The sequence below is a fragment of the Polistes fuscatus genome, unplaced genomic scaffold, assembly GCF_010416935.1.
Source record: "Polistes fuscatus isolate 324 unplaced genomic scaffold, CU_Pfus_HIC Scaffold12, whole genome shotgun sequence".
Classification (NCBI taxonomy): Eukaryota; Metazoa; Arthropoda; class Insecta; order Hymenoptera; family Vespidae; genus Polistes; species Polistes fuscatus.
Window position 1 is genome coordinate 488822 of NW_025113020.1, and position 15490 is coordinate 504311.

At 29.4% G+C, this 15490-nt stretch overlaps 1 protein-coding gene and 1 pseudogene across 1 annotated transcript; one reads left to right on the forward strand and one right to left on the reverse strand.

Moving 5' to 3' along the window:
* The first annotated feature begins 1128 nt into the window (after positions 1-1128).
* Positions 1129-3644, forward strand: LOC122513534 (annotated as a pseudogene).
* A 4244-nt stretch (positions 3645-7888) lies between these two features.
* Positions 7889-9402, reverse strand: LOC122513535 (piggyBac transposable element-derived protein 4-like). Its single transcript, XM_043629941.1, has 3 exons — positions 8613-9402; positions 8217-8559; positions 7889-8039 (listed from the first exon to the last, which is right to left on the reverse strand). Exons 1-3 carry the CDS (start codon positions 9400-9402, stop codon positions 7889-7891), a joined length of 1284 nt encoding a protein of 427 aa, XP_043485876.1.
* Positions 9403-15490: the final 6088 nt, after the last annotated feature.

The following is a 15490-nucleotide window of genomic DNA, read 5'->3' on the forward strand; positions in this document are numbered from 1 at the left end:
GGCGTTTTTCCTTTAGAGCTCGGCTCAATCTCATCAATTGTATTCGGTAGAGAGTTCCAGTGATTGTTTCGCTTGGATTAAGCAACTCGTAATACACCACACCCAGCTGATCCCACCAAATACACAACATGAGTTTTCTTCCATGAATATTCGGTTTTGCTGTGGATATTGACGCGTGGCCAGGTAGTCCCCATGATTTTTTTCTTTCTGGATCATCATAATGTATCCACTTTTCATCACCAGTGACGATTCGATGTAAAAACCCTTTTTTTTTTGCCTAGCTAACAGCATTTCACTCATGTATAATCAGCGTTCAACATCTCTCGGCTTTAATTCGTATGGAACCCAATTACCTTGTTTATGAATCATTCCTAACGATTTAAAACGATGTGAGACTACTTGCTGAGTGACTTCTAAAGTAAGTGCAAGTTCCTTTTGTGTTTGAGACAAATCTTCCTCCAATAATTCCACCAATTCTGCATCCTCGTAAATTTTTGGCTTTCCACTGCGATCTTTGTCTTTTACGTCAAAATCACCGTTTTTAAACTTTTGAAACCACTCATAACATGTTCTCACACTCAAGGCAGCCTCATTATATGCTTCTACGAGCAATCGATGCGCTTCAACTGTAGATTTTTTTAAATTAAAGAAGTAAATTAAAAGTTCCCGCAAATGACGCTATTTGGCTCAAATTTAGACATTTTTGGATAAAAAAAATATATGATGCTAATACGAAGTTAATAATATGATAGGGTTATGTTTCTCTTGAATGGGTAACCTAATTTTCAAGCCGGTTATTATCTGCGAATTCTAACGTAAGCCTCGTGTAATGGCATCTTTCTCAAAACTGCGGAAACTTATTTGTACTGCTAATACATTTTTGAAAACATAATTCAATTATATTTATTGTCAAATAAAGATTCTTATTTTTATTTCCCTACCAGATTAATTTTTCCGAATTTGGAACTTATTATTAGATCACTTGTCAAGTAAGGGGCTTATATACTTTGTCATAAAATTCACATATAGAATTGAATCTAATCTATTTTGTGTATTGATAAGACGATATATTAAATACAATCGTAAAAATCTGTGCCATCAGTGTTCCGTAAATTCTAATTCGTGAACATGCACCGCTCGGCGTTAGTTATTATCATTTTATCGTGCCTTCTTTCCGAAAGTCTCGGTAAGATTAGTATAATTCAAAAATATATATTTGTATTACAATATAAAATATATAAATAAAAACAAAAAAACAAAAAGAATAAAATATAGTGAATTGAATAATTTTTATATTAGGAAAAGTAGTTTTCGGTCCAGGTGAACAAGATTAGGGATATGTGACCGTTAGAAAATATTCCCATATGTTCCGGTGGCTTTATTACACCACAGCAGACGTTCAATCGTATTATGAAAAACCCTTAGTGATTTGGTCCTGGTGCATCCTCTACTTCTTTTGGAAACTTCGAGGAACTTGGTTCTCTCGATACAAATTTGAAACCAAGGAATTACACGTGGGTAGGAATTTATTTTTTTCTCATTTCGAACATTTCTAAATAAAAATAAGTATTACAGTAATGCATTAAAAATTTCCAAATATTTATCTTCTAATAGGTTAAGGATTACAATATTTTGTTCATTGATAATCCAGTTGGTGCAGGGTTTAGTTATGTTGAAGACTCATCAGCATATGCTCAGACAAACGAACAAATTGCTATTGATCTCGTCGAATGTATGAAAGGATTTCTAACAAAATTACAAAATTTTCTGATGTATTTACTTATATCCTAACCGAATCGTACGGTGGAAAGATAGTGGCAGAATTTGCTCTACTTTGGTATAAGGTCTGATCTTTCTTTTATTTTCTTATTTTTTTGTCCTATAAAAAATACATTATAAAAAATTAATACTTATTATTAGATATTTTAGAATATATTTATAATTCATAAGACCCTAAAAATCCATAAAAGAGAAAGTATTAAAGGTAATGTTTCAAATAAAAATTATATTTGCAACATTGCAAATATAAATAAATATAAAATAAAATAAATATTATTATTATATATAGTAATGTTTATTACAATAATTATTTTATATAAATCGATGGTCTAGCCACACTGTAGATTACTAGTTTCCGGTACGATTACTAAAATCAAGTCACATAGGCACAGTTAGTAACATGGATGGGTGACCCGTCCGAAGAAACAAAAGACTGAAACTGTGTGATTATTGAGTCCAGAGAGTCGTCGAATAAAACGCGTCTCCTTTGGTAGTAAAAAATTAATGTGAGAAGGTGTTAATAAAAAAGTGATTGGAAACCGTAAAAAGACAAATATTATATAAATATTATAATGTATATAATATAAAAAGAAAAATATATATATATAAATAATAAATATATAACAAATATATATAATAATATATGTATATAACATAATATTTAAATAATATATTACATAAAAAATATAAATTAAATAATTATCAAAATTTTTGATAAAAAAAATATCAATAAATAATAATAATAATATATATAAATAAAATAAAGTATAATATATTTATCTTCTTATTGTCTCTTTTACTGGTTTAAGGGGTCTTACGATCTATCTGCATTACTATACAATATTTATGAACGCAAAAGTATAATAGCAAACAATATATACAATGACCATAACCAAACAATTATGACAATAATACTTAACATATTAATATAAACATATCAGGTATATTACTAAAATATAATATATTAAATTTATAGGAACAGCAAGCAGGTACTATAAAAAGTAACCTAAAAGGGATTGGCCTTGGCGATGTATGGATATCTCCAATCGATTCTGTTCTCACTTGGGCACCTTTTTTACTTAGCACGGTAATGCTATGGAGTCAATTGTTCCACGATTATAAACGATCAATCACCATAGCTATCATGTTAAGATAAATTTCATATTCAATATTTTTAGGGTATGATCGATTCTAATGGTTATAGAAAAATAGAAATATTAGCCAACGCAACTAGAAATGCCGTTAATAGTGGTCGATGGTCAATGGCCACTTCTTTACGGGAATATACAAAAAATACCATTCTCCAAGTTACAGATAATATCGATTTCTATAACATTCTAATAAAACTTTCCCCTTCCTATGGACCTTCTCAAACTCTCGGGAAACTATCATCAATTTATACTGATGGAGGTGATCATACTTTTTCAATTTTATCAATGTGATGACTTTTAAAAAAATATACAACAACATTCTGATATCTGATAACTTTAGTAAATTATTATTAAGCTTCGTTAGCATGCTACAATACAATCAGCACAATTAAATAATGATAATAATAATAACAGCACGTTCAGAAAGTACCTAATTGAATTTAATTTAAATAATAACTTGCATATGAAAATCGAAAGGCAATAATTTGTGAAAAGCATGAAAGATATTTTATTATTAAATTCTTTAAAGAATATTCGAGCTATAGTAACTTCTGAATAAATCTGACAATAATCCGTCCATTCGAATATCTCAACAAATGAAGCACGAAATATACATATAAATGAAGATAATAATAATAATAATCTATTAATACGGCAGATGCTAAATATCTCAATTTGATTCTACGGGACAGTAAAAATTTAGAGGATTTCATGAACGGACCAGTAATAACTGCACTTGGTCTTAAAACTTTTCATGGTCGACAATCTGACAGGGTGTTCAATATGTTGCGAGAGGATTTTATGAAACCGGTTGTCGATAAAGGTAATTCTCTTTCACACAATTGTAATACATACATTTATATTATACAATAAGCACTTAAAAAATCTAACAATGAAATTTTATATATCCAATAATTTAACCTCCTGTTGTGTGTCGCGATAATAATAGTTTTTATCTTTTGTTCAATCCAACTGTAGACTGTTTCACAACAACACACACTTTCAAACGTTGCAAATAAAATTTTGATTTATTGATTTATTTATTAATAAATATTATTTATTGTAAATTACGTTAAAATTAAATTAATCATAGACGATTGAATACAAATTTTCAAAAATATTACGATCCACCAGAAGTATTATGTATTGACGAATCGCTAATTACATTCCGTGGGCGCATTGTATTTAGGCAGTATATGAAACAGAGAAAACACAAATACGGTATAAAATTATTTAAATTATGTTGTGGTCATGGATACACTTATAACTGTAATGTGTACACCAAAAAAGGTCTCGATAAGGAAAACACAACTCCGTCAAATGTTGTAATGTCTCTATTGAAAAACTTATTTCATAGAGGCCACACATTGTGTACTGACAACTGGTACACCAGTATCGATTTAGCGAATCGCCTAATAGAAAAAAACGCACATTTGATTGGAACACTTCGAACAAATCGTAGGGAAAACCCAAGTGATGTGATAAGAACTAATTTGAAACGTGGAGAACTTATAGCTAAAGAAAATAATCAGGGTATTACAGTGTTGAAATGAAAGGACAAGAGAGATTTTTTGGTCCTATCCACAAAACATTCCAGTGAAATGATAAACATAAAAACAAAACGCATATTTTGCTGTAAACCACAAATTATAGTTGAATATAATAAAGCAAAAACATCCATTGATTTATCAGATGAAATGAGTGCGTATAGCAGTCCCTTGAGGAAAACACTCAAATGGTATAAAAAGTTAGCCTTTGAGTTATATTTGAACACCGTTGTGATTAATTCGCTCTTCGTCTTTCAAGAAGTAACAGGACAAAAAATATCAGTTACGGAATTTCGGAGATAATTGGTGAATGGACTGACACAACGATAAGATGAACAAATTCCGCATCGCGAAGGAAAAATTCTTCATAAATTGCAGAAAAAGAAAGGAAGCGTCCATAAAGTTCGAAAATATTGTTCTGGTTGTTATGCTGAAAATTCAAGATTATTTGGGTCCAAGAAAGCCAAAAATATAACAAAAAAGGTTGTTACATTTTGTTACCTGTGTAAATCCCAGCCATACTTTTGCTTAGATGCTTTAATAAAGCTCATTAGAACTATATTTGACTACATTTCATTCAGGCGACATTTATCTTTTAACTTTAATACTGTCGGTCCCACCGAACCGATGTCGGCCGAACGAAAAGTCTAACGCCGGTCCCCGAGGACCGACGCCGTCCCGAAGAAAAGTTCAGCGGCGGTCCCCAGGGACCAACGCCGCGCTCAACGTGTTAAGAAGCACGTTCGTTCGTTAATTTCAATTCTGTCGCGTTCGCGAGTAATTTTTAAAATTTATATATTAAATTAACTGCGACCAAGGCAGTAATTGCATTAGATTTTGTTCGAGTAAAGTTGTATTTTTCCCTAAACAGTCGCACAAACAGTTCGCGTATTAATCAGCGTATTAATAAAGATTTTTGTACTTGCATTGTTTTTGTGCAAATCAGTTTTGGGAAGCAGTTATAGAATCAGTGATCGCATGCATAATGAATTAAAATCATACGCGAATTAAAGTCAGTGTTGTTCGCCGTAATTTGCAAATTTTGATTTTACGAGAAGAAACTTGTAGATAAGGTTTTTATTTTCGTTTATACCGCGTTATTTGATACATGCGTGATGCATCGTCATGGTGCCATTGAGCTTCATCCCATTGGAATGCATTCTGAATATTCATTTTTATTAACATTTATTCGTTTTTGTTTGCTATGATTTTGAATCATATTACATATAACTTATCATTTTGTTCTATTTTATGTTACAGACATAACGACGGATTATCTTCCTCTTCATAGATGTGGAATAATTTCTTCGATGGATCTTCTTCAATAACAAATAGAGTAACTCTCCGATCGTCAGACTACAATACTTGTTATGAAGTAGGAGTGTTTTGGAGCACCGCAGAACTCCTAATGCTAACTATTAATACTTCGTATATGTGTTATTTTAATTCTAAAATATCACAAATATGTTATATAACGGTTGGTAACGAATGAGTGAGCACGGAGGAACTTTAAATTTCTTCAATCATGCCGAGGATTAAAGGTCCTAATCGGCACGAGCTACTGGCTGTAATTATTTAAATAAATTATTTACGAGCACACGAGTAATTCTTTTTCATCAATAACTCATGAAAATTATATAATTTGTTGTATGTTTTATTAGTTCAGGATAGGTCTTCTTATTTCATCGGTTATATTTATTTAATTAACAGTACAATTAATAAACGCCCTTTCTTATATTTCCTATTTTGCTCTCGTTACTAGTGTTGAAATCGAGAATTTATTCGATTATTATTATTATTTATTTATTATTTATTTATCGATTTCGTCCAAAAAAGCATGTGATATTATCTTTAAATGCATTGCATCGTGTTTAATTTATGTAAGTGCGAATAATTTTCATATATCGATACTTCGATATTAACAATAAATGAACACGAAGACAAACCTTTTCGCGACGGATAGACTCTAACAGTGGTGGTACAAAGCCTAGTTCTTTAATTAGAACACCTAACTTAATAAAAGGAGTCTTCCGAGGTTTTACATATATATTTATATATTTCTTTTTCTTTTTTGAAATTCTTACTTATTAAAAAATTAAATTTAAAATTTCTTACAAATGAAAAGTTAAAAAAATTAAATAATTATAAAAAAATAAATAACCTATAGAGTCCTAGTCCGCTTAGATGAATTTCTATAGAAATGAATTTATATGTTATGTATTTATGTTTTTTTAATCATGTTTCTCAAATCATGATTTTCAGCTTCTAATGAGCTAATCTTTCGTTTCTTCCTCCTATACTTTCTGCCTTCCCATCTAGGAGTGTGCTCAAATGCTACTCGTACTGGTAAGAAATGGTTAGCATAGGTTCAGTTTTAAATTTTTCCCTTATTAGCGATTGTCTTTGTAGCAGTGGTTGCACGATGTACTTTGCTATATGCGTATTAGGTAGTGTGTACCGTACATCGTTTTTCGCGATAGTTTTTAATTAATGCATCATTCAATATTTGAAGTACTACTTGTAAAGTCATTTATGAGATGAAAAATACGAATATTTGCATTTTTACATTTATATTAAATTTTTATACTTTCTTCTTTTTTAAAATCGTTTTTAATGGTAGAATTACCGAATTTATTTATGGAAACTCTGATATACTCGTATATTATTAGAATGCACATATATTAGTATGTACCAGTATTTTCGATTTAGTCATTTTTGCAATAATCATCAGCCTTGGTTGTCAATTACAGCAAAAAGTACGTACACCTTTAGCATATAAGCTTAGAAAACACGTGGTTTAAAACTAGAGTGTCGGAGGTGCGTCGGGGGATGCTCTCTAGTTTAGGTATTTGCACCCTGGTGGTATGTGAGAGAATCGTGAAGTGAGTGGGTTGATGGGTATGTATGTATGTATGTTTGCTCTTTTTAGATATTGCCAATATACTAGCAGGTGGCATACTTTTCTGAATGAATGTGAAAACTTTAACCCTTTCCCTTACGACCGAATTTCCAACTGTGCGGGCCTAAAGCGACACCAGTCGGTCGCGCGCAGCGACATAAACACAAGCTTGGCTCAGCGCTCAAAACTGTACTAATCTGAAACTTCCTATGATTTGTATATACACGTGCGCGGTACAATTAACTTTGCAAGATGTTTGATAAATAATTACGGTTAGTTGGTTATTAAACAAAAAAGACTTATTGTTGCAAATTGAATAATCCATTATTAATAACATTTTTATTTTAATACAAAAATTTAGTAATCTTTAATACTATGATATCTCTCAAAACATGTTGGTACATGTAATGCAATTTTACACTTTTTGCATTCCCACGTTGTCTCACTGCGTTTTTTATGCTTTGTGCAAACTATACATCTTCGTTTTGGGTGTTGGTTCGACGGCGTTGGATCTATATGTTTAGGAAAATGACTCCACTGTTGAGTTGCAATCTTAGTGGTAAATTTTCACTTGACAACTGTCCTTTACGGTTGTAGTTCGGTAATGGTGTATTTTTCAATAATAATTCGGCTATTTTAATCTTATATTCTGCATATCCCTGTCTTTTTTCAATATTTATCATGTTATGCAAAATGAAACAGTTAAATAAAGCCATGTCAAACAGGTAAAAGAAAATTTTGCGATACCCCTTCATACACTTTCTCATCAGAGGGAAGTACGCTAACATTTGATCTTGTCGATCAACTCCTACCATTCCTTTGTTGTATTCGATGATTCACTTTGGTTTCCAAGTAGGATTGTGTTGCTTTTTAATTTGCTCAGTCATTTCTACTGTTGTATGTTTTGTAGATAAAATAAAAACGTCTCGTTTATCTTTCCATTTTATTGCCAGTAATCCATTACAGCTTCTCATTTCATATTCCCCTATTTTTAATTTTTTTTTCAAGAAATCTTTTGGCATATTTTTTCTGTTTGCGCGCACTGTTCCAATGACATTAGTTTTACTGTTGAGTAGAGTTACAAAAAGATTTGGTGAAGAATACCAATTGTCCAAATATAATGTGTGTCCTTTGTGTAAAATTGGCTTTGATAATTCTTTGACCACAGTTTCAGATGCATTTTCTGTAGTATATATTTGTCACAGCCAGTGTATATTTTGAAATTATAACAGTAACCTGAACTGGACTCACATAATTTATAAACTTTTATACCAAATCTCGCTCTTTCTGACGGATTGTATTGTTTATAGGATAAGCGTCCTTTAAATTTTATCAATGATTCGTCAATTGTAATGTTCTCTTGCATAGTATATATTTCTTGGAATTTTTGATTAAGATAATTTATTACGGGTTTTATTTTGCTTAATTTATCACTTCTGTTGACCACCTTATTATTTGCAAAATGCAAAAATCTACTTATTTGTAAAAATCTTCTGTACGGCATCGTTTGTCTAAATATTGGGGTTTCAATAACGGATCTCTTAGACCAATACATTTGAACTGAAGATTTCTTCACATCACCCATAATTATACATAGGGCAATATATATTTTTAGTTCATCACAGTCAATAGGAAACCAAGCTTCATCTATTTTTCTTCTTTTATTTCCATTGTTTATCACTTGTTTCGCGTATAGATTTGTCTCCGTCACAAGATTTTCCCAAAATATACTATTAAACATTATATTAAAAACGCCCACTTCCTTTTTGCTTGTACTCAACTGATCTAATGTTGCCTCTTTTATTCCGGGAATTTCCATATATTGCCATATTTTTGGTTGGTTCTCGTTTTTTTTCCAGACCCACAACTCAGGTGGTTGATAATAATCTTCATTATCGGATTCATCGCTAATCACCAGTTGCTTAGTAGTTTTTCGTACTAAACGTACAATGTCACTACCATTGTCGCTACTACTGGTAGCAATGTCATCACTATACTCAATATTAATTTTTCTTTTGGAAGACATAATGGGTGATTTTATAATACTTCTTACATAAGATGTAACGTCAAATGCGAATGACAAGAAACTGAACGTCGCGTCTCTGGAATGTCTCTGTGACCTATTATATTCATGTAGGATTGGAAAAAATAAAAGCAAGAAACATGAAGATATGAATATTCGAAAACGATCGTTGCTAATAACAAGATTTAAGATTGTAAGATTAGATTGTAACTTATATTCTGAAATATTTTGTTTTTTTCGCCCGGTAGACTTACGACGCCTCTGAGGCGTCTTATTCGTTTTTGGTCACAAAACCTTGCGACGCCTCTGAGGCGTCTTATTCGTTTTTGGTCCGATAACCTTGTGACGCCTCTGAGGCGTCATTGTAAGCTAAAGGGTTAATTATAAGCAGGTGGGAACCCCGGAAAAACACGTGGTATACTTTCACTTAAAAGTGGAAGTCCTACCTCCGAGTTTTATACAGAATTGTTACAAAATTATATTATTTCATTTTATCATGCTTGTTTTATAAATTAATTCTGTCACTCTTCTGTAATCTTTATTATGTATCATGACTCAAAAGGATTTGCAACGATTTGAAAGATTTATTTCTATCTCGATTCTATCTCGAACGAGATGTAGTCGATCAAATTCGCAAATTTTTTGATGAGTTTGATGCTTAGTTTTAAGTATTATAACTAGCACTTCGCACTATCGCGATTTAGTCTTTAAAATATTTAATATAATTCATATAAAGAAAAAATTAAATAAAAATATTACAAGAAAATGCATTACATTTATTGCATTATTCATTTAAATTCTATTTTATTACTTGACATTAAAAGTGCGACGTGTTATTAGGTCATCGATTATGATTATCTGCTTGGACATTCAATTAATTAGGCTCGTATATGTGTACACGGTCAATTAACTTAGAATTCATTCATAGTTCACAAGTTTTAATAATGAACAGAGAATGTGAATTAGTTTTTTAATAATTGAGAAATAAATAAAACTTGAGAAATAAAAACATACGAGTAAATTTGTTTAAAGTAGTATGGAAGATCTTATTTTGCATGCTCGTAGGAAATGTCCAAATGCAGTTTTTTCAGGGTATGAAGAAAAGAGGAGGCAAAATGCCGAAGAGAGAACGGGCTACCAACTTATCTATTGCTTAAGATGGAAACTATAAGCTATTGAATTATTTTCACAGGTTTTACGGCAAGTTTGAACTTTTCGGGAATAGCTCTCTAGTCATATTTTATATTTTATTGTATTACTTTTTTGCTCGTCGTTAATTTGTTGTTGTAATTGGAGATAATGGAAATTATTCTATGTCCTTGGGATACCAAATTGGTGTCTAAATCATTAAAGATGTGCATAAGTGTTTAGATAGAGTCAAAAACATTAAAATACCTTATTAACACATTACCTATGGGAGATATCTCGTCTTTAGAAATCCGAATTTTGTGGCCGGGAGACGAAATATCTAGTTTTCAAGAAAAAAATCACAGGAAAACCGAAATACATTGTAGATTACAATTTATACATGAACAGCGTCGACCTCACTGACAAATATCTGTCATATTATTCAATATTGAGAAGAACAATCAAGTGGCCGAAAAGGATGGTACTAATAATACTAATCAACTACGGCCTGTCAAATACATTTAAAATTTATAATTTTTGTAATGAGAATAAAATTAAATATAAAGAGTTTTTACTTGCTGTGGAGCAATAATGAATATCAGAAGAAAATAACTCAATAACTACTATTATGAATATTGAACAAATTATTCCAAAAACAAGAGATTACGTACGAATCGACCCGCCATACAGACTCTCGGGTATTATGAAACAATATACCCTTGAACCAGTAATAGACAAAACCATAAAGAAATTCCCCCCAAAAAAGTATGTAAAGTCTGTCTATCTGTCTAATGGAAAATGGAGCGAAACAGGATACTGTTGTAAATTGTATCAAATACCATATTGCAAAAGCGATGCTATTGACCTAATCCTTACAAAGTGATGTCTGAGAGACGTCATTTATTTTATGTGCCATTGCAGGACTTTGACGTCTTCGAGATGTCAAAAACCGTTTTTGGCTAACACTGAAACACGGAGCTATATACAATAAGGACGATCAAGATAGGTTGTCTGGTATAAATGTATCTTCAAAAATACAAGCAAAATACTTATATTCGCTCTCACCACCAGAGTAGCGTTACAATCATCTCGATCTCTGTGACGTCACGAAAAACCGCTACAGCGTTTGTAAATAACATAAACACGTTTTTACATACTTTATTTTTGGCATTCTTCAATCATTTTCCGCTTATAATTAAATTAACCCCACATTTTGAAAAATTGTAAAAAAATGTGTAGTGAAAAATTATATTAGTGACTGTTTAGCGAAATGAAGAAAAAAGTCTAAGTTGAATCATCGTCAAACGACTTTATTTAAAGTTCTAGAGATGAGATAACCTATAATTTTAATTGTTGGTAATTATATTTTTATTTTATAAAAATCTATAGAAAAAATAAAAAATCGTATGATTATCAATCTAGCAAATATTAGTGAATTTTTCGAATAAGAAAAAGAATATCATATAAAATATATTTAGAAAAAATTATTGGTTGTTACTCTTCGATTTGAACCTATATAATTTTATTCTCATTCTCTAATATTATTCTCATTTGCAGTATTGCAGTTACAGACTAATATAAGTACACAGATAGAAATTTATTATTTAAATATTCAGCAAAAAATTTATAGAAATTATTATTTTAAATTAGAAATCTAATCAAAAATATTAAAAACTATTTTTAAATAAAAAAAAACATAATTGTTTTTATAAAAACAAGAAATAACTTTCTTATTTAACGGTTAATTTACTTGACTTAAATTAATATTGTTTTATCACTATATATGTCTTTAAATATTATTAATATTTAAAAATAATTGTTGATATCGTTATCTTCAACATTTCCTTATGAAACAAACAAATTAATTATGTAAATTATTCTTTTCCTATAAATTTAATGTCCTATAGCGCTGCAAAAATGAGTTTCGGCATTATCACAACTTCTTCAAAAGAATTTAGTTTGTGAGTTACATTTTAAAGAGGAAGATATTCTTAAAAATATAAAAGAATAAATTTGCGAAATGGTGAGATTTTTGACTTTTCCAGAGCTAGATTTGATTTAAGAATCGGTGCAATTCAACTTCCGATAAATAATACAGCAGGCAAATAATACAGCAATCAGGTCGAAACGAAGTTAAGAGATGTAAACTTTAAACAGTTAAGGAAGTGATATAAGACGATGCTATTTTCAAAAAATCAATACGATCGGTGGAACCATCTTCGACCCAGTGGGGATAAATTTTAAATGATAGAAATAAAAAATGAATGCTGTCTCACAATCAGTCAATAATTACTCTTAAAAAACAACTACCGTATACGTAAGGGAATTGAATCTAGTAGTTATCTCTTCATACCTAAGTAGTTAATTTGAAATTTCAATAACTTTACTCAAATTACCTAATTTCTTTTAATTGTAACAATTCTTTAACCGAATTTTTATCAAAACTGAAAATATATATAATTCCTTAACTTTAGCAATAATAAAAATTATATTTATGTTTGCATTAACACGTTCAATGTCACAGTGATTTTACATAACTTGTCGTGACGTTAGCACGAATTTGGTATTATTAAGTATTACATATTAAAATGTTATTTTGAACATATAAGTTCAATATAGCTATATGCAATGCATTTATCTTACTTGGGGACTATACTTGGACCCCTAAAGCGCTGAAATGCATTTATTTGTGTTGACCCGATTAATAAAACCCCGAGATAGTAAAATTGAAGATAGGCGTTTTATCGCGTGTAAAATTATTTAAAAAAAACTACTTTATTACAAAAAATGCTAGGACAAACTAAGACAACACGACGATTTTATACAATCTTGCAAAAAAAAAACAAAAAAATCTAAGTAGGATAAACACAAAAACCCATATTAAAGAATTCGATATTGTACTGGTTCACCTTTCTTTTATTTGAAATATTTCAATACGGCACATTGCCATAAACGTGCATAATATTTAAGTACATATATGTTATAATTATTTATATAAATAAAACTCTATATTTATATGTTTTATATGGCATTAATTTCCTCGCAAAACTGCAGTAATGATAATAATATTGAAAAGTTTAAATATATGGAAATTTATTTAAATTATCTTCTTTTTTTCTTTTTTTTTATTAGGACTTCGTCCTGTTATAGCTTTTATTGCTATTTCCGAGAGCGTTTTATTTTTTTTACCGAGGGTAGGTTACTTTAAATATGTTCCTGATAATCATGGTTTCACCGGTCATCGATGTGACCTCTGTAGCGCTTTAAGCTAACTTACAATTAGTATCGGTTGCCGGTGGTGGCTATGACATTCAACTTTTTAACATTATTATGTTGTTGTACAGCTCGAATTAGAAGTTTTATAAGAAAATTCTTTTCTGTAACAGCATATATCAATCTTCAGAATTATTTGGATTTTGTCATCTCTTCAACAATTTTTATGCTATTTTTTTTAGAAGTCTCTTTATTGAGATTTATGGTAATCAAATTGAATTTAACTTTTATCGCAATATTTCTTATGAAATAGTATCTGTAAATACATATTAAATGGTTTCTTAAGAGAATCTGTCTTTTTAATAGAACTTACTAAAACTAAATTTGTAAAAGTAAAACTTCATAAACAGAAGGAACTATATCGAAATAATTTTTCTTTTAATTTATGAAAATAAATTTTTGTTTTCTTTTAATTTATGAAAATAATTATCTTATTCGAATTTGAGAAGGTATGAGAAAAATAATTTTCTATTTTTTTAAGATAAGAGATCTAAATTATAAAAACTAAAATATATTTTAAAAATTTTTAATCGATCTTTTCTTTTCTCGATCTAGAATATTAACTAAAATTATGTTTTAAACATTTCGTTATTCAGTCTTGTGTACGTTTAATTTATTTCCACGCTCAATTTTTATCTCGTTGTAGGCAAGATATGTTTAACCTAAGAAGTCACTTAAGAAAAGACCAAAAAAATTCTTGCTGCTAAGGCTCAAATTTGGTATACTAAGATTATTGAGACCGCTGATTATAAATTAAAATTGAAGATAACACAAAAAGAAAAGAATTAATCTATCACGGTAAACACATATGTTTAAAAAAGATCAAATTTCATTGAAATCTGGTATAATAATGTTTTGAAGTTACTAGTTACAAATTAAAAATCAAAATATAAAATAAATTCAATATAGTGGACATATATACATATATTTTTGAAATTTTAGTCATTGATGATATAAATTTACAAAATTCAAAATACGAAGTAATTATAATTAAAATGGAACTTGATCTTTTTCTAAGGCTTCTTAGAAGCATACTAAATTCGCTGCTAATCATTCCTCATGACAACTTTTGTCTTAATCATACGAAGAATCTTATAGAGGAATTTCCTCTTTTATTTAAAATAATTAATTCATTAGATGTTTGTAGTATTACAAAAACGTTATCAAATTTTCTTCTATTTGTTTAAATTCATTATACGCATTTAATTGTATTGGACGAAGCTTTAAGTTTCAAAAATTGCATAGAAGTGAAAAATCCTAGATCTAGAACGATTGAAACATATTATCTATTAGGATAGGTGGTTTACTCTTGAAGAAGATATGCGCTTAAAATCTTATCTTTACTTACAATTACAGATGTAAAAATAACTAGCTTCTTTATTTTTAGTTTTATTTTTTTTAATTTTTAATTTTTGTTTTGTATTTTTTTTATTCTTTTTTATTTTTTATTCTTTTTTATTTTTACTCTTTTTATTTTTTACTCTTTTTTATTTTTTACTCTTTTTATTTTTTACTCTTTTTTTTTTTTACTCTTTTTTTTTTTATTTTTTTTTTTTTTACTCTTTTTTTATTCTTTTTTTTTTTTTTTTTTTTATTCTTTTTGTCTCTTTTGTCTTTATTCTTTTTTTTCTCTACATTCTTTTTTTTATTTTTTAAATAACATTAATTTTCTACTTTACAATTTGTCCGT

Bases quoted from the DNA above. Each gene is read 5' to 3' on its own strand.
- LOC122513535 (XM_043629941.1), bottom strand. From the start codon at position 9,402: ATGTCTTCCAAAAGAAAAATTAATATTGAGTATAGTGATGACATTGCT. The intron at 8,560-8,612 runs GTTACTGTTATA...TATATACTACAG, and splicing joins ATTATGTGAGTCCAGTTCAG to AAAATGCATCTGAAACTGTG. The intron at 8,040-8,216 runs GTGAATCATCGA...TATTGAAAAAAG, and splicing joins AATCCTACTTGGAAACCAAA to ACAGGGATATGCAGAATATA.